At 37.5% G+C, this 27,671-nt stretch overlaps 3 protein-coding genes across 7 annotated transcripts in view; all 3 read right to left on the minus strand.

Moving 5' to 3' along the window:
• The window catches only part of LOC311081353 (uncharacterized protein), a 34,631-nt gene extending 33,188 nt beyond the window's left edge, over window positions 1–1,443 (minus strand). For 2 of the 3 annotated variants that reach the window (XM_084111896.1, XM_084111894.1), the window contains exons 1-2: window positions 1,377–1,443; window positions 516–687 (exon numbers count right to left, since the gene is read on the minus strand). In XM_084111896.1, the coding sequence (XP_083968022.1) occupies window positions 516–636 (121 nt within the window). In that variant the 5' untranslated portion in view covers window positions 637–687; window positions 1,377–1,443. Of the gene's footprint in view, window positions 1–515; window positions 688–992; window positions 1,049–1,376 lie in introns of those variants that run through there. The other variant, XM_084111895.1, reaches the window with a different exon arrangement.
• A 1,267-nt stretch (window positions 1,444–2,710) lies between these two features.
• Window positions 2,711–10,541, minus strand: LOC311081761 (uncharacterized protein). Of its 3 annotated transcripts, none has more exons than XM_084112396.1 (3): window positions 10,474–10,541; window positions 9,748–9,868; window positions 2,711–4,447 (listed from the first exon to the last, which is right to left on the minus strand). In XM_084112396.1, the coding sequence occupies exons 2-3, from the start codon at window positions 9,866–9,868 to the stop codon at window positions 3,618–3,620; spliced, it is 951 nt and encodes a 316-aa protein (XP_083968522.1). In that variant the 5' UTR covers window positions 10,474–10,541; the 3' UTR covers window positions 2,711–3,617. The 3 variants fall into 3 exon arrangements, with proteins under 3 accessions (XP_083968522.1, XP_083968523.1, XP_083968524.1); XM_084112397.1 differs by having other exon boundaries at window positions 9,748–9,909; window positions 10,474–10,528; XM_084112398.1 differs by lacking the exon at window positions 10,474–10,541 and adding an exon at window positions 10,000–10,090.
• A 6,427-nt stretch (window positions 10,542–16,968) lies between these two features.
• Window positions 16,969–26,798, minus strand: LOC311081146 (E3 ubiquitin-protein ligase TRIM11-like). Its single transcript, XM_084111560.1, has 4 exons — window positions 26,128–26,798; window positions 19,672–19,828; window positions 19,471–19,518; window positions 16,969–19,261 (listed from the first exon to the last, which is right to left on the minus strand). The coding sequence occupies exons 1-4, from the start codon at window positions 26,698–26,700 to the stop codon at window positions 18,720–18,722; spliced, it is 1,320 nt and encodes a 439-aa protein (XP_083967686.1). The 5' UTR covers window positions 26,701–26,798; the 3' UTR covers window positions 16,969–18,719.
• Window positions 26,799–27,671: the final 873 nt, after the last annotated feature.

Here is a 27,671-nt window from a genome sequence, read left to right on the forward strand (position 1 = left end):
GCTTACGATCAGGCAAGAGAATTAGGACCCATGTTAATATTAGAAAAGCTTTCCAGCGCTGGAGAGACCTAGGCAGGATGGTCTGAATACGGACGGCGAGGTTGCATTGTTTCTGCTGTAAAAGCAAGTTACATTGCTTTTGTTAGTTAAAATGTTAGTAGAGCACATTTGAGGATGAATATAAAAATTACTTTTTCATTGTTCTCTATTCAGAAGTAGACATTGGGTTTATTACACAGAATAATTATTTTGATTAGGCTACATCTGTTTTTTATACTTTTGTACAGTGGCGTAGGTTTGATTTTGAAATTGGTGGGGACGGGGACATCAATATAAATATATTTTAAGTTTTGATCTAAATTATTGCTAAGGATATATCAGTGTCACTGGATATTGGTAGGGACACGCCCCTACTAAATTCTACGCCCCTGCTTTTGTATATTCTCCATTTCTGTAGAGCTGGAAATTTTAACAATGATCAAATGACTGAATTCAGTTTTGAGAATGAAACTAACCTGTTTGTTCCTCAGTTTCTTCATGTTTGACTCTGAATGTTGTTTCAATCTTCACGTCTTCACTCTCCTCTTTAATAAACTCCATCTTTATGTTTTCAATCTCCTCTTTAATAAACGCCATCTTTATAATAGAATATGTGGATCTCAGTCGCTTCTTCCTGTGTGGTTTGTCCTGTTTAAGACGAGAATAATTAACAGAAAGAAAAATAAATCCTCACTAAATCTCTGAGTGTGTCTCAATCAGCTCTAGTTCAGTACTTCAGTTCACTGGTAAGAGAGTCAGTCAGAGAGAGTTAATAGACTTAAATCATCTGATTAACACTCAAAACTAGCTGCAAATTAATTTAAAAAAAACTATACAGAAACTTCATATTTAGGCTTTATGATCTACATTTGGTATAATGAATTATAGATTATATTCAAATGATTACTCATGAAAACATTAACAGGTTTTTGGTTTGTAAAAGCTGTCCTTACACATGTTAGTGCCTGTTGTTCTCGTTCATTTACTCTGTTTGAGCAGCCCGTGTCGTGACTCAAACGATTCGAATCACTGAATCATTTTGTAAAGTATTTGATTCAAATGACTCGGAGTGTCGAAAAGCTCGGTTTTCCATCAATATTTACCACTGACTGAATTCGTGTTCATGATAAACTGATTCACGATAGAGGGAGCGAAATGAGACGCAAGTTTACTGTTTCTAATGTGTGGATGCGCTTTACTCACAAAAATTCTTCATTAAAGTTAGATAATGCACTACAATGGTATACAATAGCACATATAATTACACATCGCTTGTAAAACAACAAAACATTGATCTGTTTCTATCTTTTTAAACAGTTTAAATTCTTAAAACTAACCTTTATTCAGCCGAATCACAACAGATGCAGGAGCGCGCCGCAGCCTTATGACGTCATATATCAGACCAAAATAAAAGTCACGTTCACACGCTGCTGTCTACAATCTCAGAAGTGCATAGAAATGTACTATCTAACTATTTTTACCAGATAAACCCTATATTAAAAATGTAAATAGTGACAAAGGTGATACAAACAAACTTGTTAAAAGGGGTGTATGAGTTCATATAGCAGAGTTCATACATGTGTCCGAATTGAAATACATAGTCTCTCTGTTTTTACCAATATTAAAAATGTGGACATATAAAGTTCATTTGAGTCTAAAAATTGGTATAGAAGTTGTAAAAGTTATCTTTAACGAATCAGTAAAGTAAAAGAAGCAATAAAAAGAAGTAAAAGAAGCAATACAAATTTTAAGTATAACTAATTCATTCAATACCAACAATTCTTGTGGTATTATCACTTAGTGGTTCAGTCCAATTAAAAATGTTATATTTCACAGGTTTTTAATGAAATCAAAAGTAAGTTGAGTCTTCAATGTCAAGGGTCATTTGTGTGAGTTTCTGCCTATGTAGTGATTGAAATCGCTCACTAATGAGTGAACAGACACAATTCACACTCCCTGCTCCACAGAAAACTGCACTATTAAAATCTGCCAGTTCAATAAATGCCGTTTATAAGTGATACACAAATAGCGAGTTATTTCTTCATATTGTGTTGTTTTGCATCAATGTATTTTCCTGAAAGTATTTAAGATTAATTTATAAAGTGGCAAACACTATATGATTGTGAAATAGTGTTTGAAAACTGACATGAAAATGTAAAATCCGAACTGAATGGTTGCTATTCCTGAATAATTTAGTATTAAGGTCTAAATTTGGTCTCTGTTGAAGAAAACACTTAGTCGATATAATATAATAATATAATATAATAATATAATTATTATTATAGCAGTTACAACATAATTATTGCAGACAATAATTATTAATTATATAAACAAAATTATAAATAATTAATTATATAAACAAAAGAAAAGTAAAAGAACAAAAAAGAAGAAAGCATTTCAATGTGTTTTGTTGTCAAACAAAACACATTGAAATGCTTTCTTCTTTTTTGTTCTTTTACTTTTCTTTTGTTTAATGGTGATTTACATGGCTTGTTTTTGTGTATATATATAATAATATTGTAGTAGTTATAAACAAATTTTTATTTTATTTCAGTTTTATTTTAAATTTGCAAGGCTCCAGATTAACATTTGAGGGCAGCAATTTTATTCATAACGTTAAAATAATAATTCAAAAGCAAAAAGATTAAGAAATAAATATTTGGGAGTGGAAATGGCAGCCACCTACTGGTTACAGGTAATTTAATGTCTTTTGTATTTTTAAATGAGTGTGAGTTTTACTACATCTTGAAACTTTTAGTTTTATAAATTGGGGTAATTAAAGGATGAACAAATAATGTTTTTGTCATCACATTAAAAATAACATTTAATAATGATAATATTTGAGTTTTGAAGTGCTGGAAAAAGATGTTTGACATACTTAAAAGCATTTTACTATTCCTGCCAAACTTCCATGGTTACAGTTAAAGTTACTACATTAAATCCATGATGAATGTTTCTGATTTGTTGACTTAAAGCCTATAACTAATTAATTCACGGCACAATGTTTCTCCTGGTTTCTAGTCAGCGCTGTTTGATCTAATAAAGATCTACGGTTAATAACAGAGAAATTGTAATGCTTCTAAATCTCGCAGCTTTGTTATTGCATCTGTGGCAAATTCAAATGCTTTCTTTACTGGATCTCTTAGCGCTGTGTAGTAACAGTGTCGCTTGATCAAGATGGCTGCCACTGACACTGGTCCAAATTCATAAATGCAAATGGTCCGTTAAGCACAATGATTAGCGCTTTAATTATGTTTGCCATTTGATGTTGGGCAACGTTGTGGTGGTCACGCCAGTGCAACTGCTCACAAAATTTTGGTTATTTACTTCTCTCGTAGTGACTGGACATTAATTGGGAATTCGGCCCTCTAAGGTGTTATAGTACCAAAACAATAATCAGCACATTATACAGTCTCTCAAACATTCTCTAAAACTCATTCCACACCTTTTTTTTTTTTTTTAACCTTTATTTATCCAGGTAAACTGTTTTTGTATGTCATCAGTGTGATCAGTGTGAGCGTTTGATCAACGTTGCCAGGTCATGTTTGTAAATGAGAAGTGGTTCTCAAACAGTTCACTCATAAGTGAGTACTCATATGGTACTCAAGAGCTATTTTACACCCAAAAATTCTTCCACAGTGACCACATGTACACAGCTTCTCTCCAGTGTGAGTTCTCATGTGCCGGTTAAGGATTCCTTTTCGGCTGAAATTTTTTCCACACTGTTGGCAGGTGAAAAGTCTTTCTTGAGTGTGAATTCTAATGTGGTCATTAAGGTTTGCTTTTCGGTTGAAACTTCTACCACACTGATGGCAGGTGTAAGGTTGCTCTCCAGTGTGAACTTTAAGATGGACTTTAAGATTTCCAATTTGAGTGAAACTTTTTCCACACTGTTGACAGGAGAAAGGCTTCTCTCCAGTGTGAATTCTCATGTGTCTGTTAAGGCTTACTTTTTCAGCAAAAGTCTTTCCACACTGTTGGCAGGTACGACGCTTCTCTCCTGTGTGAATTTTCATGTGAACTTTAAATTTTTCATGTTGATCGAAACTCTTTCCACACTGTTGGCAGGTGTAAGGCTTCCCTCTAGTGTGTATGATCATGTGGACATTTAGGTTTCCATGTTGATTGAAACTCCTTCCACATTTAGGACATTGGTAAGGCTTCTCTCCAGTGTGAATCCTCATGTGCCTGTTAAGGCTTCCTTTTAGAGTGAATCTGTTTCCACACTGTTGGCAGGTGTAATTACTTCTACTTCCTGCCTTTTGAGTCATATTTCGTGAGGAAGTCTTTTCAGCTTGTGAGCAACTGAAAGGTTTTTCTTCAGTTATGAAATCATGATGATTCTCATATTGATCTTTCTTATCCATTTCATTCAGTACTTCAGTCTCCTCTTTCAGCACCATCAGGTCTAAGGCAAAAAGAGACAATGCAAATTAACACCAGTTTAATGGCACAAAGCAACAGACAACAAAACAGTTAAACATGTAAAGCATCAAAACTAACATACAACTAGATCCTATACCCAGGGCCATCACACCTGCGGAAAAATGGGAAAGAGTGCATAGGACCTAGAGACTTATAGGGGGCACATTGATATCATGTCCATAACAATGTCCTTTAAAATACCTGAGGAGCCCCTTCTTTTTACCCCTAAACTGAAAAACAACTTTGCTCTGATCAAAGTACATCAGACTTTGATGACTACAGCGCCACACAGCATCTTCTCAATGAAGAATCCTGCTGAAGATACACCAGATTCTTCTGGGGCCAGTTGTTCGAAAACTTCAAAGCAAAATTGGACTGGATCACCCTGATCGAGATACACACTTTTTCATATTACCAAACCCGGATTACTAGTGCTCTAAATGGAATCACATTTCACAGTGTAGATTAGCCATGTGAAAAACAACAGGTAGAAGAGTCAATGTGGGGTCACTTTAAAGTCAGTGTAAAGCAATATTAAATATGTGTTCTGAGTTTGTCACACCAAATAAATGTGTTATTTACCACCCGGCCGCATCTTGGTGTTTGGTGTTTTAAGCCCCCAACGGCGCCTTCCAGGCAGCGAGGGGATGGGTAGGTTTAAGGTTGAGGGTAGGGTTAGCTGCCTCTAAGGAGCCATTGGGGGCTTAAAACACCATCGAGCTCAAATCTTAATGATAAAATAACCGTCAAATTAATAAATAAAATAAGTTATCAAAACCTTGAAAGAATTAGCAAACACTGGGGGCTTGTCCGCTTTCGGTGCTGAAACCACTCCCACTCGCTGGAAAACTTACACTCATTGGTGGACACATAATGCCGACGATGGCACCAGATGTCGGAGAGACTGGTGGATGAAGGCAGAGACAGGACATGGTCAGTTCGGCCCCTTTCACCAGTAACAGCAGATTATCAGTGAATCCCAGTTGTTTCCGATGAAAGTTTGTAAAACTATCCGGTCTAAAATGTTCACTGTAGAGGCGAGTGTTAGTGGATATCCTCAGTTCTCTATCAAGGTGGCTCTTCAGAAAATGAATCCACCAATTCTTGATATCATCGTTTTTAAGAAATTTAAAAGCTGTTTTATATATTTTCACAACCAGGTAATATGCATGTACGTGACGAAGGCATAGCTAGCTAGCAAACTGAAGGCTGCAGTAACTAACTGTAATGACAGTAACTTGCGATTGAGCGGGCAAACCATTGATGCTAATGCAATCTAGTTATTATAGTGAGTTAGGGGAGGGGCCATCAAGCCACGATTTCAGGCCTGCCCAAAAAATCCTTAACACAAAAATGGTCCACAATTCAGTACTACATAGTTCACAAAATCCACCCTTCAGCTGGGTTCAGGATAATCCTGTTTTTTTTGTTTGTTTGTTTTTTGGATCAACTTTATCCCAATCCTACTAAAAAGTTTTGAACAACACAAACTGAAGGTTTGATCCAGATCAAAACCAAGATTGGATTAAGTGCTCTCTAATCCAATTTCAAAAAAAATGTTTTCAAAATTTGACCCAATCTGACAAAATCTGACCAGATTACTTTTGAACAACTGGGCCCTGGTCTTCACTTCTTAGATTCTTACACAACCTACGACAGTCTTCAACTGAGGGAAGACATGACAGTGACTGAAGACACTTGTGCTCAAGAAACATCAGGAAATATGAACAAAATATTAGTAAAAATGTAAGGAAAAGTGGAATAACTAAAAAAAGCACACATGGATATGCGACCACAACGCAAACGCTCGTGTGTAAAACTACCTTTGCATGCCAAAGCATTATTAAACGGGCTCACAGATGTTCTTGGTGACCACATAAACCAAGCTCAGAGCTGCTGAGAGGAAATGGCAGAAGTCAAAAGACCCAGTTGAACTGAGCAAGTATCGTTCTCTCCTGTACTCTTTTTTGTTCCCAAGGTCTCTTATTACTAAAACAAAATCAGCAACACCTCAGACACCTGTGAATATGCACAATGTTCTCTTCACTCTGTCCTCCTCCACCTCTTCTCTGTCTGCTCATGACTTTGTTAGCTGTTTCCTTCTCTTCCCTCAAAGAGAACAAGGGCTGTTTCTCAATTCCAAGAACGGACTTGTGTTCTCGTGGTGACCGGTCTTGCCAGGCGACCTTGAAAGAACGAACTGGGAAGGACACAAGAACACAGCGCGTTTTTGTGAAAATTGAGATGTGCTGTGATCTTGTCGCTCAACTGACTGTCCCATTATAGCATACTATAAGTAGCATCTAATGCTAAATTAATACATAACATCAGAAACAAATGTCCTACACAACGTATTAAAACGTTTCTTTCATATTATTATAGACACTGTTTTCACATAATTCTTAATTTTTATTTTACTGTGTGTATTCATGAAAATGAGTAGCCTATATGTTACCCAAGTTATGTCAATGTTAAGATTCTTTTTAATATGCTAATAAAAATACTGCAGGCTTTTTTTTCAAGTTTTCACTTTATTTAAAATTAAGCAAAACAAATGGACAAATGTTTACTTTCACGGGCAGTCACGTATTTGAGGGCTTGCAATGGGGGAATTTCTTAAGTGAGAACGGGAAGTTTAAAGCTTAGGCTTCCGTACATCCCGCAGTGTCTTCTGGGATTTCTAACGGTTCGATTCTCTGCGGGTACTTTCACGTGTCCTCTGTATTTGCGTCCTTGAGTATTGGATTTGAACTTCGATGGTTGGTGATGACGTAGTTCGAGAACATAAGGACACAAGATTGCTTGGAACACATATTGAGAAACAGCCAAGGTCTCCAAAGTTTTCAGTACCGGCTATATAACAACCTGTCCCTTACACCCAATCCCCTCCCACCTTCCACAGGAGATCTCACCAACATTTCTACCTGCTCTGACTCACATCATCAACACATCCTGCATTAAAGCAGGTTTGGGTAAACCCATTGCTCAAAAAAACAACACTCAATCCTATAGCAGTTGATTACTACAGACCAGTCTTTCTTCTTCATTTTATGTCAAAAAGATTTGTGTTCAATCAGCGCTGTTTTTCTCTGACAGAATAGCCTACTTGACAACTAGACTGGCTTCAATAGCAGACACTCCACAGAGACCGCACTGCTAATCGTTGCTGAAACATTGATGAAAAAAACCTGACAAATGTCTTGAATTATGCTGCCTTCATGTGCTATCAGAAATTTCCTACTTCCCACTTCTAAAGTCGTGATTACGAGCTCATCACATTCAAATTTTGACATGAGAGGGCATTTCCAATTTTTTAACTAGGAAACTAGTATTTATGATAATTCCGTTAGCACGCGAAGGCAGCAATAAAACAGGGCTTTATTGGGTTGAATTAGGGTTTATTAGGGTTGAAGCTAAACTCTGCAGGGCTGTGACTCTCCAATAACTCAGGGGCTGTTTACACGACACCGTTTTTAACTAAAAACATAAAACTTTTTATGCGTTTAATTGTTGGTTTACACGACAACAGCATTTTGGGTGCATGAAAACGCAAACTTTTGAAAACAGGTTTCAAAGTGCAAGTTTTTGAAAACGCTCTCCGTGTAAACAACAAAAACGTGAATCTCTGAAGACGATGCGACCTGCACATGCGTATTACGTGTTCTGCCGTACGGCCGAGCAGCAGAATACAGCGTTTTTAGTCTTCGGCGCAGATCCGTGAGAATGGGGATCGTTTTAACAATGGTGTCGTCCTTACGTGGAAAACTCAGGAAAACTTCTTCGATTTAAGCATATCGTTGTTGTGTAAACGTACCCTGAGTTTGACACCCCTGAAATAAAACATCTGAACATCGAACGATTTCAGAAACAAATCATGAATCATTAAGACGAGAGCCGTGACGTAGACGCTGATTGTACCGTGGATGCGTAGATTTACTTCACATAATCTGCAAAAGTCGTTCACAGCCATGTTCACTCCGGTATTTCGCTCGATGGTTTTGTTTTCGCATCATACGTTTACAGTGGAAGTTAGATGCAGCTGAGCCAGCGCATAACACATGTCATAACCAAACGTTATGTGATTGGCTTACGGGTAACCAATGATTTTAAACTTTTGACATTCTGAGCAGTAGGACATTATACTGCTTAAGCCCCGCCCACGACCGCTGACGGACTATTACTAGATTACTAGAAGATTACCACTTCAAGAATCAATAAGGCATAAGATCAACGAATCTTATCTACGAATGATGTGTAACACATTTACAAGTGATGAATAGTTTACACTTTAGATTAGGGAGTGCAGAAAGTGTTGTAAATGATTTATTCATGCGTTTACACATCATTGTGTTGAACACTGTTACTTACCTGTTACAAATTATCTGTACGTGTATACAAGGCATTTACAACACTTTCTGCACCCTCTAATTGCTACATATATACAAAAAAAATAAATAAATAAACATTTATGAAACGCATATTCATGTTTTGTAAATGATTAGTTTATCATTAACTAATCAATTGTAAATGACTTATAACTGAACATACAAAACATACAATAATTAACATATCACTTAATAATTTATGAACGCATAGTCATATTTCATAAATAATTAGTTCATCATTAACTAACCACTTATAAATGACTTACAACTGAACGTTATTATAAAGTGTTACCGAAAGGGTAACCTTTAAAAAAACATAATAGGGGCGCTTTAAACCCTGCTTAAACTCTTACCTCTCATGGCCACTTGGTACCATCTGTAATGTTAATGTTATAATTCTAATGTTTATTCACACAAAAATGCAAAGTGGTGCTAATTCTATTTGTTGGATTAATATATAACTTGGTGAAATTATTTTGGTGTGTATCAGTACTTTTTGAACATTTACAGCATATTAACAAAAACGATAACCATGATACATTGTCACTAAAAAAGTGATATGAAATTTTCATAATGTTTAATCTCTACTCCCAATCCCCTCGTGCTTATTTGATTCCCAACCTGTTTATTGCTTCATTTACTACTATTATTTATGTTTAAGTATATTAAAATGTTAATAGAGGACTTTTGAGGACAAATATAAAAAAAAAAAAACATTTTCCCAATGTTCCCTATTCAGAAGTAGATATTGGGTTTATTGCACATATTAATTATTTTTTTAGGCTACTTCTGTTTTTATCTCTGTATGGTTATACTTTTGTACATTCACTATTTCTGTAGAGCTGGACATTTTAATAAGGATCAAATGACTGAATTCAGCTTTGAGAATGAAACCAACCTGTTTGTTCCTCAGTTTCTTCTTGTTTCACCCTGAATGTTTCTTCAATCTTCACGTCTTCAATCTCCTCTTTAATAAACTCCATCTTTAAGGCTTCACTCTCCTCTTTAATAAACGCCATCTTAAGATGAGAATAATTAAGAGTTAAAGGTCTTCAATGAACTGGTTAGACAAAAAACAAACAAACAAAAAACACTCAAAACCAACGCTGCAAATTAATAAACACTCAATATTTAGGAATTTATGATCTACATTTGGTATTTAATGAATCATTGATTATATTGAAATGATTACACTTTCATAAAAATATTGGCCGTTTGGTTTGTAAAGATAGCTATAACACATGGTAGTGTTTATTGTTCTCGTTCATTTACTCTGTTTGAGCAGCCCGTGACTCAAACGATTCGAATCACTGAATCATTTCGCAAAATATTTGATTCAATTGACTTGGAGTGTCGAAAAGCTCGGTTTCTCCATCAATATTTACCAGTGACTGAATTCGTGTTTATGATAAACTGATTCACGATAGAGGGGAGCGAAATGAGACGCAAGTTTACTGTTTCTAATGTGTGGATGTGCTTTACTCACAAAAATATCATTTATTAAGATAAAACATTACAATGCTATATAGCAAATAAAATAATTTCACATTATTAAAAAGGGAAGAAAGAATAAAGCATTAAACGGTTTCTATCTTTTTATACAGCTTAAATTCTTAAAACTAACCTTTATTCAGACGAATCACAACAGATGTTGGAGCGCGGTGCAGCCTTATGACGTCATATATCCATACCAAAATAAAAGTCTTGTTCACACGCTGCTGTCTACAATCTCAGAAGTGCATAGAAATGTACTATCTAACTATTTTTTTTACCAGATAATCCCTGTATTAAAAATGTAAATAGTGAAAAATGTGTTTTAAAAAAAACTGAAAGAGTGCGAGTTCATAAAGCAGAGTTCAGTCATCTGTCCGAATTGAATATATAAGAGTTTTTACCAATATTAAAAATGTGGACATATGATGTTCATTTGAGTCTAAAAATAGTTGTATAATGTGTACAAGAAAATATATTTCAAGAATCAGTATAAGCAAAAAAAGTAATAAAAAAATCAAATCTATAAATTTAATTAATTCAATACCAAAAATTATTGTTATGGCTCAGTCAAATTAAAAATTTAATATTTCACAGATTTTTTATGAAAACAAAAGTATGACAAGGGTGTACATTTGCCGCCTGTGTAGTGATTGAAATCGCTCACCAGTGAGTGAACACACAAACCTGCCAGTTCAATAAATGTCCTGTTTATAAGTATAATAAATAAAGTGTTATTTCTTCAGATAGTTTTAATGAGTTTTTCTGCAAGTATTTTGAAGATTGATTTATAAAGTCGCAAACACAATAAAATGCACAAGTTGGGTGCTCAACAGAGGAAATAAACCCCCTCCGTATTTCAGGATTTTATGCATGAGTTGCTTCGGGAGTTCCTTCACTGTTTCGTTCTGGTGTACATAGATTGTGATTTAATCCCAGAGTCTTGCCGAACATCGCAAACACATTGCCAAGGTCCTCCAGAGACTTCAACCTGTGAGAGAGAGTGAGAGGGTCTGGGACTCGGCTCACCGTCCTCTGCAGGGAGCCGTCCGGAGGCATAATCACCATGAAGTCCATAGATCCAAAGCTCCCAGCTATCAAACTCGACAATATGGTTTTCAACCATGAACATCAGGTTACACCTACCATGCAAGAAGCTAATGGCCGTTTCACACCGCAAACGTGAGCAGCTCATATTTTTAATCAATGAGTGCATTCACACCAGGAGCACTCGGTGATATGTATATTTAAGCTTTCTTTTAGTTTATGTAACACACAGACAGGTACATGCCCAAATCACACCCGAGTGTACGTTTTTTTTAAATGTTTGCTGTCTTGTAAACCTCATCTGAAAAGACTGAAAAGACAGGTGAGGGAAGGTCGACAAGCGACCAAGGTGGAACCGGGGGGACGAGGGAGCCTGGCAGAACTGGTGACCAGATGGGCCACGGTGGAGCTAAGGGAGGTAGGAGGTAGGAGCCGTTAATGGACCGTCGGGCTGAGGTGGAGTCCTGGTTGCAGAAGGTTTGAGGTGGAGAACGGGATCCACCGACCAGGCTGGAGCTGTAGGCCGGCAGACCCACAGCGACTTCACCTCCCTGAAGGTAGTAGGAGGAGCTGAGGGGCTGACAGGCAGTGGTGGAAGAGGTTGAGAGGTGGTTGAGAGGTGGTAGATGGGAGGAGGTGGTAGATGGGAAGCGCAGGCTCTGGCTCAGCAGGCACACTGTGTACAGTCTCTGGCTCGGCAGGCACGACGTGAAGATTCTCAGGCTCGGCAGGACTGGCCTCCGCAGCCATCCTGGCTGAGGGCTCAGACAGTGGCCTTCTTGGCTGAGGGCTCAAGCAGTGAGGTGGCCTGATTGAGGCCCGACACTTTTCCAGACACCGGAGAAAGTTCAGTCCCGTGGTGTTGGGGAGATCAATGGGACGGTTGAAAGTGGCCCCGATCAGGAACAAGGTCCTCAGGCTCTCATCATCGAGGGCGCTGGTGACGGCAAGGCTGCAAAAGCCCAGGGCAAAGGAAAAAAGTTCTGGCTCTCCTGGGCCAAGACAATCATTTTGACAATCGAAAAGGCTCCAATACAAACTTTTACTTACAATATAATTCCAATAGGTGCATGCAGACAGGATGTCTGGGATGCACCTATTGGAGGATATTTTGGGATGCACCTATTGGGGATATTTAATTTTATTTTATCAATCAATAAATTCCACTAGAAACAAACCTTGTTGTATTATTTTATTTTAATTTAATACTGTGAAGCTGCTTTGATACAATCTGTATTGTGAAAAGCGCTATACAAATATACTTGATTTGATTTGATTTGATATGTAGACAGACACACACAGACAGACACACACAGACAGACACACACACAGACAGACACAGACACACAGACAGACACAGACAGACACAGACAGACACAGACACACACAGACACACACAGACACACACAGACACAGACAGACAGACACAGACTCACTCACTCACTCACACACGCGCACACACGCACGCACAAAGACTGAGTGAACTGAAGGAACTTAAATACTAACACTGATGAACACTAATGACAGAAACACAGGTGGAACAGATGATAATTAACTAGACACAGGTGATACGGATGAACTGATAATGACTGAAGACTATGGAGCTCATAATATGACAAAACGATTTGAATTTGAATTGTGTAAATTTGAATTATTTGCAAGTGTAATCTAACAAAATTGAATTTTAGGTGGTAGTTTAAATAGTTCTGAATTAGATTTTTTTTAAACGAATATTGAACATTTGAAATTTAACAAATTGAAATGATTTTATGACTGAATTTTATAGACATGTATTTTCAAACAGCTAGTTTTTTTGTTCTGAATTCGTATACTGCAAATATTCAGTTTAAAAAAATACAGATTCAAGTTTTCAAGATGAAGAAATTCGGAACTTCAAATTCAGTTTTCTAAAATTCAAGTTCAAAAATTCAAGTTCAAAAATTCAGATCTTACAGAAAGTAGGTCACAGGTCATCCACAGGGAAGAGTAAAGGATCTCAGATAAGTCGAACAGAGCATTTTGGCTGCACTGCAGTAGTTTTCTGCCGCAAACGCGGTGGTGGTTCAAGAGAATCCGTGTATCTTTCGTTCAGTCGTTTTTTATTTAATATTAAGAGTAGAAAAATGAGAAAACAGCTTGAGTATTAGATTTCTAATATTCTAGTAATAATAGTCCGCTGCAGCAGTTCCACGGAGCTTACAAAACGCGTGTATTGCAACTATAGGCTACATTTAATTTTCTCATCAAACAACTAGACTAACGAATGGCTCGGTACAACAGAAGAGCCTAGAAAGGGCTTTTTCTCTGTGTAGACCAGCAGTTGGTCTGAATTTGCTATAGCCTATAGCCTATTTTCTGGACTGTATAGGCTAAGTCACGTTTTATCATGAAACACGCTGTGATTTATTCCAAAGTGACTCAGGCATATATAATGCATTTAACGTTAAATAATCTAAATGTTGACTTTCAAAAGTAGGCGCGCCAAGAAGGCTATTCTCTGTATTTTGGTTCATTTTTGGTGAGCGCCAGAAAGATCTAAAGAGACAGAGACGCGCTAAAGCAGCGCATCATGTTGTTTTATTTATTTTTCAATGGCATGATATTTTGTAGTCATTTTGAATGTACACAAATAAAAATATACATTTTACTGTTTCGAATGATGTCATATTATCTGTATGACTATAAATAACAGAGTATAGGTGGTTTGCAGTCACGTGATTGTGATGACGCGCGAAATTCAAATGAAGGGCAGGAAGTGAAGAGCGGAATGGACGAGATGGAGGAAAGTCCGTACTGTACTACTTTAGACGCTATTACAAAAGAAAGATATAACAAAAAAATCGAAACATATGTTGGACGTGATCTTTACGTTATGAAGAGGAGCGATTTTCTAACTGAATTGAAAGATTTGCCTTTAACGTTACGTTTGTCTTCAGTTACAGGGGTAACTTACAAACCCAAAGAAAAGAAGAAACAATTACTCTGACTTTACAAAGTTCGGAAACTGGTACGTTATACAAACATACTAGCCACATAAGTTGTATTAATTCACCTTTGACGAGGTGATCACTGCACACACGGGCATTTTCCGATTCGGCTCCTCCCGACCGCAGACGTAGGTTTGCAAGCAGAGTAGGCGGCCAGCCGATTTTGCCGGGGCTTCAGTCCCGAATGTATTTTGAAATTTTGACGACAAATATGAAACCGGACAATAGCCTATTGTAAACCTCCGAAATCATAAGTTGCCTTATTTCATTGTGCTATGGCTTTGCTGCTGTCTTTGACTGGTGATGAAATCTGTCTCACACAGAGACGCACCACGTGAGCGATTTCAGCCTATCCTAGATTTCTCCAGGATTTGCGCGCAACAGCAAACAATCTCACAGCAATTAAATTTGTTTTATAAATAACGCAGTCAGCAGCGCCGCACAGTCCTCTGTCAGATGAGATGTTGTCACGGTATATGTCCGAATATAAAACTCAGAAACACGAACTTTCCTGTCATGTCAGCCGTGCGCTCGAGGCGCACACTCTTCAATATCACGCACTAATGCAATCAATACATCTAGCCTAAATCGTTCATGACATTCTTTTAACTATAAGCAACCCAATTTGTCTAGATATGTAATATTATTTCCTTTGTATAATGAGCTTGTCTTTGTTTTAAATTATATTGTATTTTTATTGTGAGTGCATGTGAACTGCTGCACAGTCGTGTGATTTAGTCAGCTTGATTAACATTATTACAATGTATTCCTATTTAACACAAATGCTCTTTGCTAATTATAGAAACTATAAGCAAAATTGAAAAGTTTGATCGATTTGAGCAACCATAAACGACGCAAAACATAGGCATTTTTAGTTTGTTATAGTGCTTCCTAAATATAGCACAACACTTCCTGCCCTCCATCTGCATTTCGCGCCATGGCAACGCAGTGACGTGATGTCATATGCAAACAAGCTATTAAGTTATTTCCCAGCAGTGGAACAAATCCAAGAGATGGCGCTCGCGCATCGCGCTCTCACACAACATAGTAGGCTATCAGTTCTGCCATTGCTTCATATCGCAGACTGTTCATTATAAAAATGAAACACAATCAACCAAACATATAAAAAGTTATTCTGCCTAATTTAATTGGTCTGTTGTACAATATAAAGGGCAAGCTGTGCCGCACACAGTCCTACTTGTTATTCCAAACATTTACCTTGCTGTGAAGACGCTGATTTAGCCTGGACTCGACTGAAGTATGACGCCTTCTTTATATTAATAGTTAGCATCCACATGTTACATTGAAAATATGAAAACTTTTGACTGAATGAGAGATGCGCGACCGTTTCGATTTAAATAAATTTGTTTAGGCTTGGCGTTTAAAATAGGCTAAATGTTGTTTGTAATAAAGGGCACAGTATAGGCTATTTTTATAGTCTATGTAGCCTATATTATTTTATTATACATGGCTACTTATTTTTCATTCTTGTTGTTTTCTGCATTCATTTGTCATACAGTAAGGGAAAGTAAAATAGGCAACACATAGCCTACATGTTAACAGTGTTTTACAGGTCTTTTACACTATTGCTGAATAGGCTAATATTAAAATGTTTTTTTTTTTTTATGACGCGTTTCTCTCTCAACATGATCCGGTGTGACTTGCACTCATGTGCATGCGACTTATTTTCTGGAAAATACGGTCAGTTAAAAAATGTTGCTGTATTATTACAAAATGCATAGAGTGGAGACCATTTGGGCAAAAAAAAAACAAAAAAACATATTGTGTTCATTACCCCCACCCACATTTGGGCTTAATCACTGTTATTATTAGGAAATGTATTTAGGTGTAGACAAAATCAGTTATGTTTATTTATAAATATGAACGTACCTCGCATCTCCCGGACACTAGCCGTTAGTCTACTTCTTTGGCCTATTTTTTTTAGCTGGCCAGTTCTCAAAATCTGTGTGGAAAAGCTGCGGAGCGCGGAGAACGCACAATGGCTTTGCTTTGGAAGTTTTTTTTTTTTTTTGGAAGTTTAGTTGCCAGAGAAAATAACACACCGTTTTGTTTAACATCAATTGATACTCAATATTAATTAAAATAAATAAATATAATGTCAGAGAATGCACAAAGCGCATCCTTTTGAGATGTAAATTATAATACATTTTAACACACAAGGCCTACATCATAAAACTCAGAAGATTTTGTATTTTAATATATTATATTATAATACAAATAAAAAGGCGTCATACTTCGGTCGAGTCCCAAAATACACGTATAGGCTAAATCAGCATCTTCACAGCAAGGGAAATGTTTGGAATAACAAGTAGGACTGTGTGCGGCACAGCTTGCCCTTTATATTGTACAACAGACCAATTAAATTAGGCAGAATAACTTTTTATATGTTTGGTTGATTGTGTTTCATTTTTATAATGAACAGTCTGCAATATGAAGCAACGCCAGAACTGATACTATGTTGTGTGAGAGCGCGATGCGTGAGCGCCATCTCTTGGATTTGTTCCACTGCTGGGAAATAACTTAATACTCTGTTATTTATAGTCATACAGATAATATGACATCATTCGAAACAGTAAAATGTATATTTTTATTTGTGTACATTCAAAATGACTACAAAATATCATGTCATTGAAAAATAAATAAAAGAACATGATGAGCTGCTTTAGCGCGTCTCGGTCTCTTTAGATCTTTCTGGCGCTCACCAAAAATGAACCAAAATACAGAGAATAGTCTTCTTGGCGCGCCTACTTTTGAAAGTCAACATTTAGATTATTTAACGTTATAACGTTGCATTATATATGCCTGAGTCACTTTGGAATAAATCACAGCGTGTTTCATGATAAAACGTGACTTAGCCTATACAGTCCAGAAAATAGGTTATAGGTTATAGCAAATTCAGACCAACTGCTGGTCTACACAGAGAAAAAGCCCTTTCTAGGCTCTTCTGTTGTACCGAGCCATTCGTTAGTCTAGTTGTTTGATGAGAAAATTAAATGTAGCCTATAGTTGCAATACACGCGTTTTGTAAGCTCCGTGCAACTGCTGCAGCGGACTATTATTACTAGAATATTAGAAATCTAATACTCAAGCTGTTTTCTCATTTTTCTACTCTTAATATTAAATAAAAAACGACTGAACAAAAGATACACGGATTCTCTTGAACCACCACCGCGTTTGCGGCAGAAAACTACTGCAGTGCAGCCAAAGTGCTCTGTTCGACTTATCTGAGATCCTTTACTCTTCCCTGTGGATGACCTGTGACCTACTTTCTGTAAGATCTGAATTTTTGAACTTGAATTTTTGAACTTGAATTTTAGAAAAAAAATTCTTCTTTCTGAATTTCTTCATCTTGAAAACTTGAATCTGTATTTTTTTAAACTGAATATTTGCAGTATACGAATTCAGAACAAAAAAACTAGCTGTTTGAAAATACATGTCTATAAAATTCAGCCATAAAAACATTTCAATTTGTTAAATTTCAAATGTTCAATATTCGTTTAAAAACAATCTAATTCAGAACTATTTAAACTACCACCTAAAATTCAATTTTGTTAGATTACACTTGCAAATAATTCAAATTTACACAATTCAAATTCAAATCGTTTTGTCATATTATGAGCTCCATAGTATGAAGACAACATGGTAGACAAGTCCAATGAACACAACACAACAGTGACAACATTGTTGTCATATAAACATTGTTAGATGAGATTTAACCTGTTCATTAAATATATTTATATTTACCTTTATTCAGAGAAGAGCATTAAATCATCATCATCATTAGGCATACACAGCAGTCATAAATCATTACAATTCAAATCTAATTTATTTTTTGAAATTTGGATCCAAAAGAAAAACATCTTATTATTTAACATTATAAAAAAAACTAAAATATCTGTGAACAATTTTAATTCTTTTTTTTGCAGTGTAAATATTGTATTACATTGTATGTAATTTTTAAAGCAGAATGCACTTGATTTAGATTTTGCAATATGTAGAATACTAAGAAATCAATTTCACAAATAGTACAGAAGCTCATTTGCGCGATTGCATTTTAGTGGCTTTTTATTTCTATAGAAGTAACTGTACTTCTATCTACGTAGTATCAAGATCAGTCGCCATAATGCTTTTTAAACTGCCGTAAACCTTTTAACCTTGTTGAGCTCACGTCTGGATGTTAAACGCAAGATATTCTGCGAGATATATAAGGCTGAATAAGAAAAAAAAAGTTATCAATGGGTCTGTAAATGTCAAGTAACTAAGGCAAACTGCACAATTTGCAGAAAAGATGGGTTTCCCTTATTTTGCCTTGAAGGTGGCAACCCTATCGACACAGTTTCACTGATGATTCTAAATCATCCCAAAACACAGGATCAACCCTAAACCCAGGATAGAGTGTGTGAGTGAATGTGGTCTGTACTGTGTGGATGAGGCTCAGTGTGTCAGAGACGCTGTAGAAGGACAGAGTTCCTGCACTGTGATCCACATACACTCCTATTCTCCTGCTGATGGGCTTTACAGGGAGTTTAGTCTTTATGTTATTGTGTCTGAATAAGTATCTGGAGGGAGAGCAGAACAAACTCCAGGACTGATTATTATATCCAAACACACACTCATTACCAGATCCCTTCCTGCTGATGCTCTTATATGACACTGATATAAACACACCAATCCCACTCCACTCAATCTCCCAGTAGCAGCGTCCACACACACTCTCTCTACACAACAGCTGATACACATCATCAAATCTGTCTGGATGATCAGGATACGGCTGCTCTGTGTCAGTGCCAGTAATCACTCTGTTCTTCTTAGACAGACGGAGGAGTTTATTCACTGTGTTCAGATCCAGAGTGAGCTGATGGGAATCTGATGAAGATAAAACACATCAGAATCAGGAATTATCAGTCTGTCAGATCTATTAATGTAGCTGAACTCTTCATGTTCAATATATCTTGTGCAAATCATCATTTACATGATCAACTATAAAACTCTTCTGTCATGTTTTCTTTCACCTTCTACAGGAAGAACATGAACATACTCAGTGAGTTTCTCTGCTTGTTTTCTTAGTGACTTACATTGAAGGAATTCGTTCCTGGTTCTGGGAACAATGTTGGTAAAAGTGACTGTGGAAATCAACAGACATGAAGAGTGTGATTATCATTTCAAGAGAAAATGATTCCTGCATCAGTTCCTAAGACATCTCTAATATGATCTTCTACATGATATGAGATGATGGAGGATCATTTCTGAGAGCTGATGAATCTCCAGGACTTTACCTCTGTCAGAGATCTTGAGCTCCTCTTTGCAGAAATCCTCCAGTTTGTCTCTCAGCTGATGGTCAGATTCTCTCTTGCCATCAAAAGAGGAGAGAGAACTGAAGGGATTGTCATTTACGTCTGTAGATTCAGGAGGAGCTGAGAGAGACTGGAAACTCTACAGAAAACAGAAATCAAAGCTCATCACCTCCACACTTCATCAATAACCTGCACTACTGTCAGATTTGTGCGGCTCTTGTTGATCTTTAGTAACTCTCCTCAATCCAGCACTTTCACAGCATCAGCTTCATTCTTCTCATATTCATTTTATCATGTTGAAGCCACAAGATGTAGCATTTGCCACTTAAACTATATGTGAACTTTCTAGAAAAACACTTGGATGATCAAACATCTGGCAATAACATAAATGTAACAGATCACAGTTGACATTCAGGACTGTTTCTAGGCACAGGTGAACTAGGCGCTTGTCCAGGGTCCCAACAGCTGGAGAGGCGCTAATGAGCTGCTCAGCGACCCCATTACCACGGTAACATAATTACACTACACTTTATGGCTAGTTCACACTACAGGATTTTAAGCCTGATTTTAGCCCGATTTGCAAGTTAACGAGCTCGCCGACAGGTCGGGCTGTAATAGCGTGCAAATCTGCGGGTGATCCGCGCCAGAGTCCTGCACGGGTCCGATTTTGTAAATCTGCACCCGCCCGTACCCGCAGCGCAGTGCTTAAAACCGCATCCAACCCGTTTTCCGACAGCAGCACTAATTAAAATCCGCACCCGACCCGCTTAAAATAGAACCGACACCCGACCCGCACCCAAAATAAAATCAGTTTAGCCAATCACATTAGACACAATTACAAAAATGTTTACTGCCAGGTCATACAGAATATATTACACGACAATTAACACAAGGACAACTTCAGCCGAAGCTGTAAAAAGGCCGGTACATGAAGAACATGGCAAACGTTACCACAAAACTGAGTAGCCTTATCACATTTTACCAATCGAACAGACACGGCTACAACACTATATGCCACGCAATTTCGTCTAGCCTACATCTGACAATTTTGGGTTCAAACACGCCCTGCAAGCCACACATAACAGTGTTAAATCTGAAAAATACTGTTCGATAGAACTGCTTGTTACCACAGTTATCTGTGCTTCCTCAGCGATGAAGTTCCACATTTGCGGCTATCCAACACGAAAATGCAGCAAAGCCTTTCACAAGATTTTCTTCAGATAACTCCAAATTTCTCCCACACACTGGACTTGATTCTTTATGACGTATTGTCGACAACTTTACAATCTCCACTACTAGCTATTCTTTTCTTCAACTCCTCAGCATCCATCTCGACGACTGTAAGCAGATAGCGTGCGCTTATGAGGAATTTTTAAAAGTGAAAGTAGCCTAGGTAACGTTAGATCCTGGGAGGGCGCTGGCATATGCAAATTTTTGGAGGCGTACATATTAATGATCCCGACTGTTGCGTCACAGTCGGTGTTATGTGGAGATTCGCCTATTTTTCAGGGGTGTTTTTCAAAAACGAGATTTAAATAAGAAGGAGAAAACAATGGTGTTTGAGACTCACTGTATGTCATGTCCAGTGGTTAAATTGGGCCGGGGCTCTCCGGGGCTCAGCCCCGGCACATAAGCCTGCTCGTTTGCAGTCAGTTGCCTACTGGAAATTATGTCACATAAAATTTGATGAAAGTGATGCTTTTGAAAACATATTTCTGATTATAAATGAAAGATTTTGAAATGGCATGTCTATTTTGTCTCGAGGGAGCTGAGAACAATCGGGACACGGCCGTATTCGTGTTCAGCTGCTTAATCTCGTTGTCAGTTGATCGCGCACCGCTCCCGCATGCCATGCGCATAGGCTACTACTCAGAACTCCGACACGGATAAATGTACGCAGCAATAATGAATGTTCCTGGGAGATCCGTAGTTGCGCGGGATGTGGAAGCGCGCAAAAGTTCCAGAACCTTCTACTGCCTTGGAAAAACAAACAAAAAACAAAACTCACAAGCTGCTGCAGCAGATCAATTTTGTCAAGTTCAGCACACGGACGCGCCGGCGAGTGAACTGGACTCTCGTCTCATAAATTAACCGAAACTCATCGTATAAGGGAGCCTACTTGCCTGACAGACCTGATAAATATATCTATAGAAAGCTTGGAAGGTATTCTTTTAAACAGAACAATTCAAAACGAAAGAAAACAGACCGCTGCTTGTGTAGCCTAATCCGTATGAAATGTGCATTTCTCTCTGGCGCGTTCACTACTGCGAAGATTGCGAGGACAGCATCGTCAGCTTCATCTATGCAGGGCACTGACACAGAAAACACTTGTTTATTAATAAACAATTAAAATGTCTCCTTGCTATATTTTACATATTCATAATCATTACTTTTGCCGTTTTTTTGTGACAGCTTTTAGCTTATTGGCAGCGCCACCCTTAAATGTTACATGAACGCGTCACCACCGCATCAGCACAGAAAACAGGACATTTTTTTTCAATCCCTGTTTTGGCAGGGGGGAAAACTGATCAGAAAATGTAACGAAACGTTGTAGAAATGTAGTGGAGTAGAAAGTATAATAATTGCTGCAAAATGTAACGAAGTAAAAGTCAAAAGTATGCACTATTTATTCTACTTAAGTAAAGTAGGCCTAAAGAAACGAAGTATTTGTACTTCGTTATATTCAACCACTGCTGATTAACAGTAATGTAAATGCTAAATGTCCTAATACCTGTTGATACTACAACAATGCAAATATGCTCTTAACCTTGCAGTTTTTCACATATCATGTAAGACACAATTTCTCCATTTCTTTGCACAAAACTCTCCAGAAAATGCCATTTAATAGTTTATTTTTCAAAAAAAACTTACGGGGGGGGCATACCCCCGGACCCCCCTGGGGAGAGCCCCCCCCACATAATAAATCCCAATTTAACCACTGGTCATGTCCATGTACTGAACTCTTGTTATTTAACTATGCCAAGATAAATTCAATTTCAAATTCTAGGGCACCTTTAAACTGTGGTTTGGCTCATGGGAGGTGGCTCCCTAGCGCCCTCTACTCTAACTCAAAACAGCGCGCGAGTTAAGCCTTGTTTATACCTTTGCCTGGCTCCGCAGTGCGCGCCTCCCCAAGCGGACGAGGCATTTATACTTGACTCACTCGCCGTTGTACTATTCTTTGAAACGACAGGGGGTAATTGTGTGTACAGGGTAATTGTCCTCTAAACCATCAGGAATCAGCGGTGAGAATTAAGGTACACTCGTGAATGATTATAGGTAACGTTATAGATTCCTGGGAGGGTGTGGCTCGTGGGCACAAATAAACTGATGTGGATTTTAAATTATTTTATCAACTTGAAATACAGGCATATTTTAGTAGATGTGTTCCTAAAAATATGCATATATTTTTACGTTTGCATGATTGTTTTAAACCCGTGTTTAGACTTGTGTTTCCCCCGTGTCCGACCCGCGGGTACCCGAACCCGTGCAGGACTCTAATCTGCGCTCGCCAATCTTTAAGTGTGAAATACTTAACGACGCATCAAAAACGCTTGCTGACACATCGCCGACGCCAGACAAATATCTAGCATGCCAAATATCTGGACCTGTCGGCCGACTCAATAGCCTGTGGTGTCACGTGTCGCGACGAGCAACAGCCAATGATCAGCTTGTTATGACATTACAAAAGCCTTTTGTATTTGTAACTATCGTTGCCAAACCACAACAGGCAGCTGCTTTTTCATTATACTGTTTTACTCACCTCCAACTCTCTCTGACAGACAATCCCTCGTGTGCTTATCCATCCTTTCACCCATATTCTTTTTTTTTTTCCGGGGTTCTAAAAAGATCATTGCGCAAAGAATATATATATACAGTATATATATATATATATATATATATATTTTTTTTTTTTCGCCGATTTTGTCCCGCCATCCATTTTCAAATAGACAATGCGCCACTGGAATGCGCCATTTCCCATTCCACTTCTTGCGCATGTTTTCGTGACAAAATGTGGTTTTGGGACCGGATAGAGTCATTGGGTGACAGAGTTGTTGTCAGCTCATGTAGTGTGTAACCCCCTGTTGCAGATCATTTACGTAGTGTCACATAGTGTGAACACCACAACGACTTCAAGACTCCAGAGCAAGTCATGTAGTCTAAACAGCACAGCAATCTGCCGACGTTTAAAGTTGTGTAGTGCGAACTAGGCATAAGCTAACATTCACCACATGCTAAGTACATTTAAGCTCAATATTAGCATAAGAAAGATATTATATTTTAGATGTATTGGAAAGCAATCATAATTCTCAAAATTTAGTGTTTTGAAATTATATGTTTAATGAATGAATGACAGCAACAGTGAAAACATTGAAAGTGATTTATTCACATGTGAAAATACAATCTAGAGTTCAGTAATACACCAACACTAAAGCCTTTGTTTTATTCGCATAATAATAGGGCAAAGTTTGATAAATTCATATGAAAAGGCAATAATATGTGATATTTTTGATTTCATTAATTAAGTTTACTTAGAATGTGAAATAGTATTACTAAACAATAATTTAATATATGCTTGGATTTGGGCTCATTTAAGTTTTAGTGAAAAATAATAAGCTACTGTTGCATTATTGAAAGTGAAGAAACCATACTGTTAAAATAAATAATATAACATTTCTCATTGTATTCTGTCGATTTATTTATTTTTCATTGAATACACCGTGTGTGTCTAGAGATTGGTATTATTTTAAGGTGCAATGTGTAATATTTAGAAGGATCTGTTGACAGAAATGCAATATCATATACATAACTATGTTTTCAGTGGTGCTATGGAAGCGTTATGTTTTTATTACCTTAGAATGAGCCATTTCTATCTACATACAGCGCATGTCCCCTAACATTGAAATGCGCCGACATGTTTTTACAGTAGCCCTAAACTGACAAACGTGTTTCGTCACAATGTTGTTTTTCGAGCAAAGAACCTAGCTAAAGTCAGCGAATAACTGACACTGACACAATGATGAACAAGTAACAATAATATTCACAATAACATTCATTGTTTTACTGAATAATTAAGTAAAACTAATTTCTTAATTTATCTTTGTAAAGAAACCTTATTGCTTAACTGGCTACTCTCTGCTGTCTCAGACGATGACATCATTTCCTGTCGGCCACAGTAACTTCTGTTGGTTGCAATTCACAGCCTCACTGGATGCCGCTAAAATTACACAGTGCACCTTTAAAAGCACACTCAAATAATTTTGACATTGGAGTGAAACAGGGCTGGACCCGAATATTCAAATATTCGTTCTGTGGGTTGGGATTCAGTTTTCAATTTTGGGATTTGAATTTTTGTTTTTTGTGTGTTTTTTGCACACCTGCCATCCTCCTCAAAATGGTTCACATTTACACTTGAAAATGTTTATACTATAAAATCTGGCAATATACAGTACAATACTCTTTTTTATTACATGGCTTGGTTGAATTCTAATGCAGAATGCGGTCTGTTATCAAGAAATCTGCTGCTAAGTATAACACACCGTTGCCATGAAAAACAGAGCGTTGCTATGGACCCACGATTCTAACCGTAGAGACGGAGCGTACTATTTTCTTCAGCGGAAGCAATACAATCGTTTTTAAATAAATAAACTCCTTTTTAAATCAATATTTTGTGTCAAATTATTGATTTATTTGGTAGGTAGCCAAATAAATGGCTCCGCTTCGCATCGGGGTCCTGATCAGCCTGTCGGGGTTGTATTCGCTATAACAACCGCCTCGCTCTACATTATCCCTTACTTATCTTATATAGCCTAGCCGTTTTTAATAGGATGGAAAGTTGAAGGAACCCAACCTCGTTATACTTAATGAATTATTTGCCCCTTCTTAGCCTAGTAAAGTCTTCCCTGCAACTGAAGTATTCTCTGTCTAGCGCACATCTGCATGAACTTGTATGGACAGAAGCGCATTCCTGAACATGCCTGAGGGATTTCACATGCCCCAGTAAAATCCCCCATGAGTGAACGTCATGATTCAGTTCATCTGGAAGAGAAGACAAAAATGCCAAAGACCTCTGCTGTGTGGGAGCACTTTAAATTGAGCATCAAGTGAGGGCAACATCAAGCGAGGGCAAGACAAAGGTAGTGTGCCAAATATGTGATTTGAAACTGCCCTACCACAACAGCAAATCAAGTTTGAAAAAAAAATCACAAAATCATATTTTGTCAAACCTATAAACATATAAACTGATAACTATGTTTACAGTGCATTTTCACCATCTTTTCTGTTAAGTTCAATGCAAAGCAAAAATACGCTCAGCAGTGAAAGTCCACTTGCAGTTACTGTTCACTTCTGTGACGTCTGCAGTGTGAACGATGTTACCTTATTATATAGGTGCCAATATAAACATTATTTCATCAGTGTGTAGTTTAATGTTCATACCTGTTTCTCTGTCCTCTGAGCTGCAGCTGATACAGTGTCGTGGTTTTTATGTTCATCCATCATACACAGCACACATATACACTTCTGATCAGTGCGGCAGAAAACCTCAAGGAGCTTGTCGTGTTTCTGGCAGATCATCTCCTGCAGTCGTCCATTGGCATCAGTCACTTTATGTGGCTTATGTGAGTGAAATTCCTCATGACGGTCGAGATGAGTTTGACAGTAAGACTCCAGACACACCAGGCAGGACTTGACGGCTTTGTGTTTTCTTCCAGTACAGACGTCACACTGCACATCTCCAGCTCCAGCGTAACAGTCAGCAGCAAGTTTAGTCTTCTTCAGTTTCTCCACCATTTCAGCCAGAATGGTGTTTTTAGCTAAAGCAGGTCTTGGCCTGAAGGTCTGTCTGCACTGAGGACAGCTGTAGACTCTCTTCTTATTCTCCTGATCCCAGAAGTCTGTAATACAGATCTTACAGTAACTGTGTCCACAAGATATGGCCACTGGATCCTTCAGGAGATCCAGACACACTGAACACATGAACTCATCCTGAGTAATTCTGGCTTCTGCCATTTTACTGCGTGAATAAAGAGACACAAACACACAACAGCTCAACTACACTTCAGGTACTCTTTCCCTGAACTCATGTGATTCCTGTTTCCTGGTTCTGTGTTTGAGTGAAGTGTGCAAATGAAATGTCTGGAAGTCTTTAAAGTCACAGATCACAAAACGTCCACTAGATATCAGTCTCAGACAGACACTCAAAGAATATAAGTTACAGAGAATCAGGGCAACATCATTAATAACCAGTGGTGGAAAGAGTACTGAAAAAACATACTCAAGTAAAAGTACCATTACATTCCAAAAAATGTAGTGTGAGTAGAGTAAAAAGTAGTTGTGCAAAAAACTACTTGAGTAAGAGTAAAAAAGGAGCTTAATTAAAAGTACTCATGAGTAGTGAGTATTGAGCTGCGGATTCTACCCCTTATAATAAACACTGTACACTACAATTCATAAAGTACAAAAAAAAACACATTGTACATACTGTAATTCACATGATCTTTTGTTCTTTGTCAGAAAGATTGAAGAATATATATCATCCATCTTTTTAAAATGCATCAAAACAGTTTCATCACCATTTAAATCATATTGTTTGGAAAAATATATATATTCAAAATTAGGCGTAAAGCCACTGAGCCTGAGCATGCTTGTTGCACATAAAATATCAATGTTCATAACTGTGCAAATAATTTAAAAAAACCTTTCGAAACTCGTATGATAGTTCACCATCACACACCGTGAGATGAGTTAAATAGAGAGATTAAAAAATACCCAATTTCTCTCCAAATCAGTACCAGTATTTGTGTTTTGATAAAGAAATGAGAATCACTAATATTCTCAGTTTACCTCACCTAATGCACTGAAAAAGGCTAAGATAGTGAACTAACACTAATTACACTATAATTCCATGCCATTAAATATGTTACAATTGAAACGTAAATGCACATTCAGGGTATATGCAGGAATCATAGAGATGAATTTAC

This window comes from Abramis brama (genome assembly GCF_963993115.1).
Source record: "Abramis brama genome assembly, chromosome: 4".
Taxonomy (NCBI): domain Eukaryota; kingdom Metazoa; phylum Chordata; class Actinopteri; order Cypriniformes; family Leuciscidae; genus Abramis; species Abramis brama.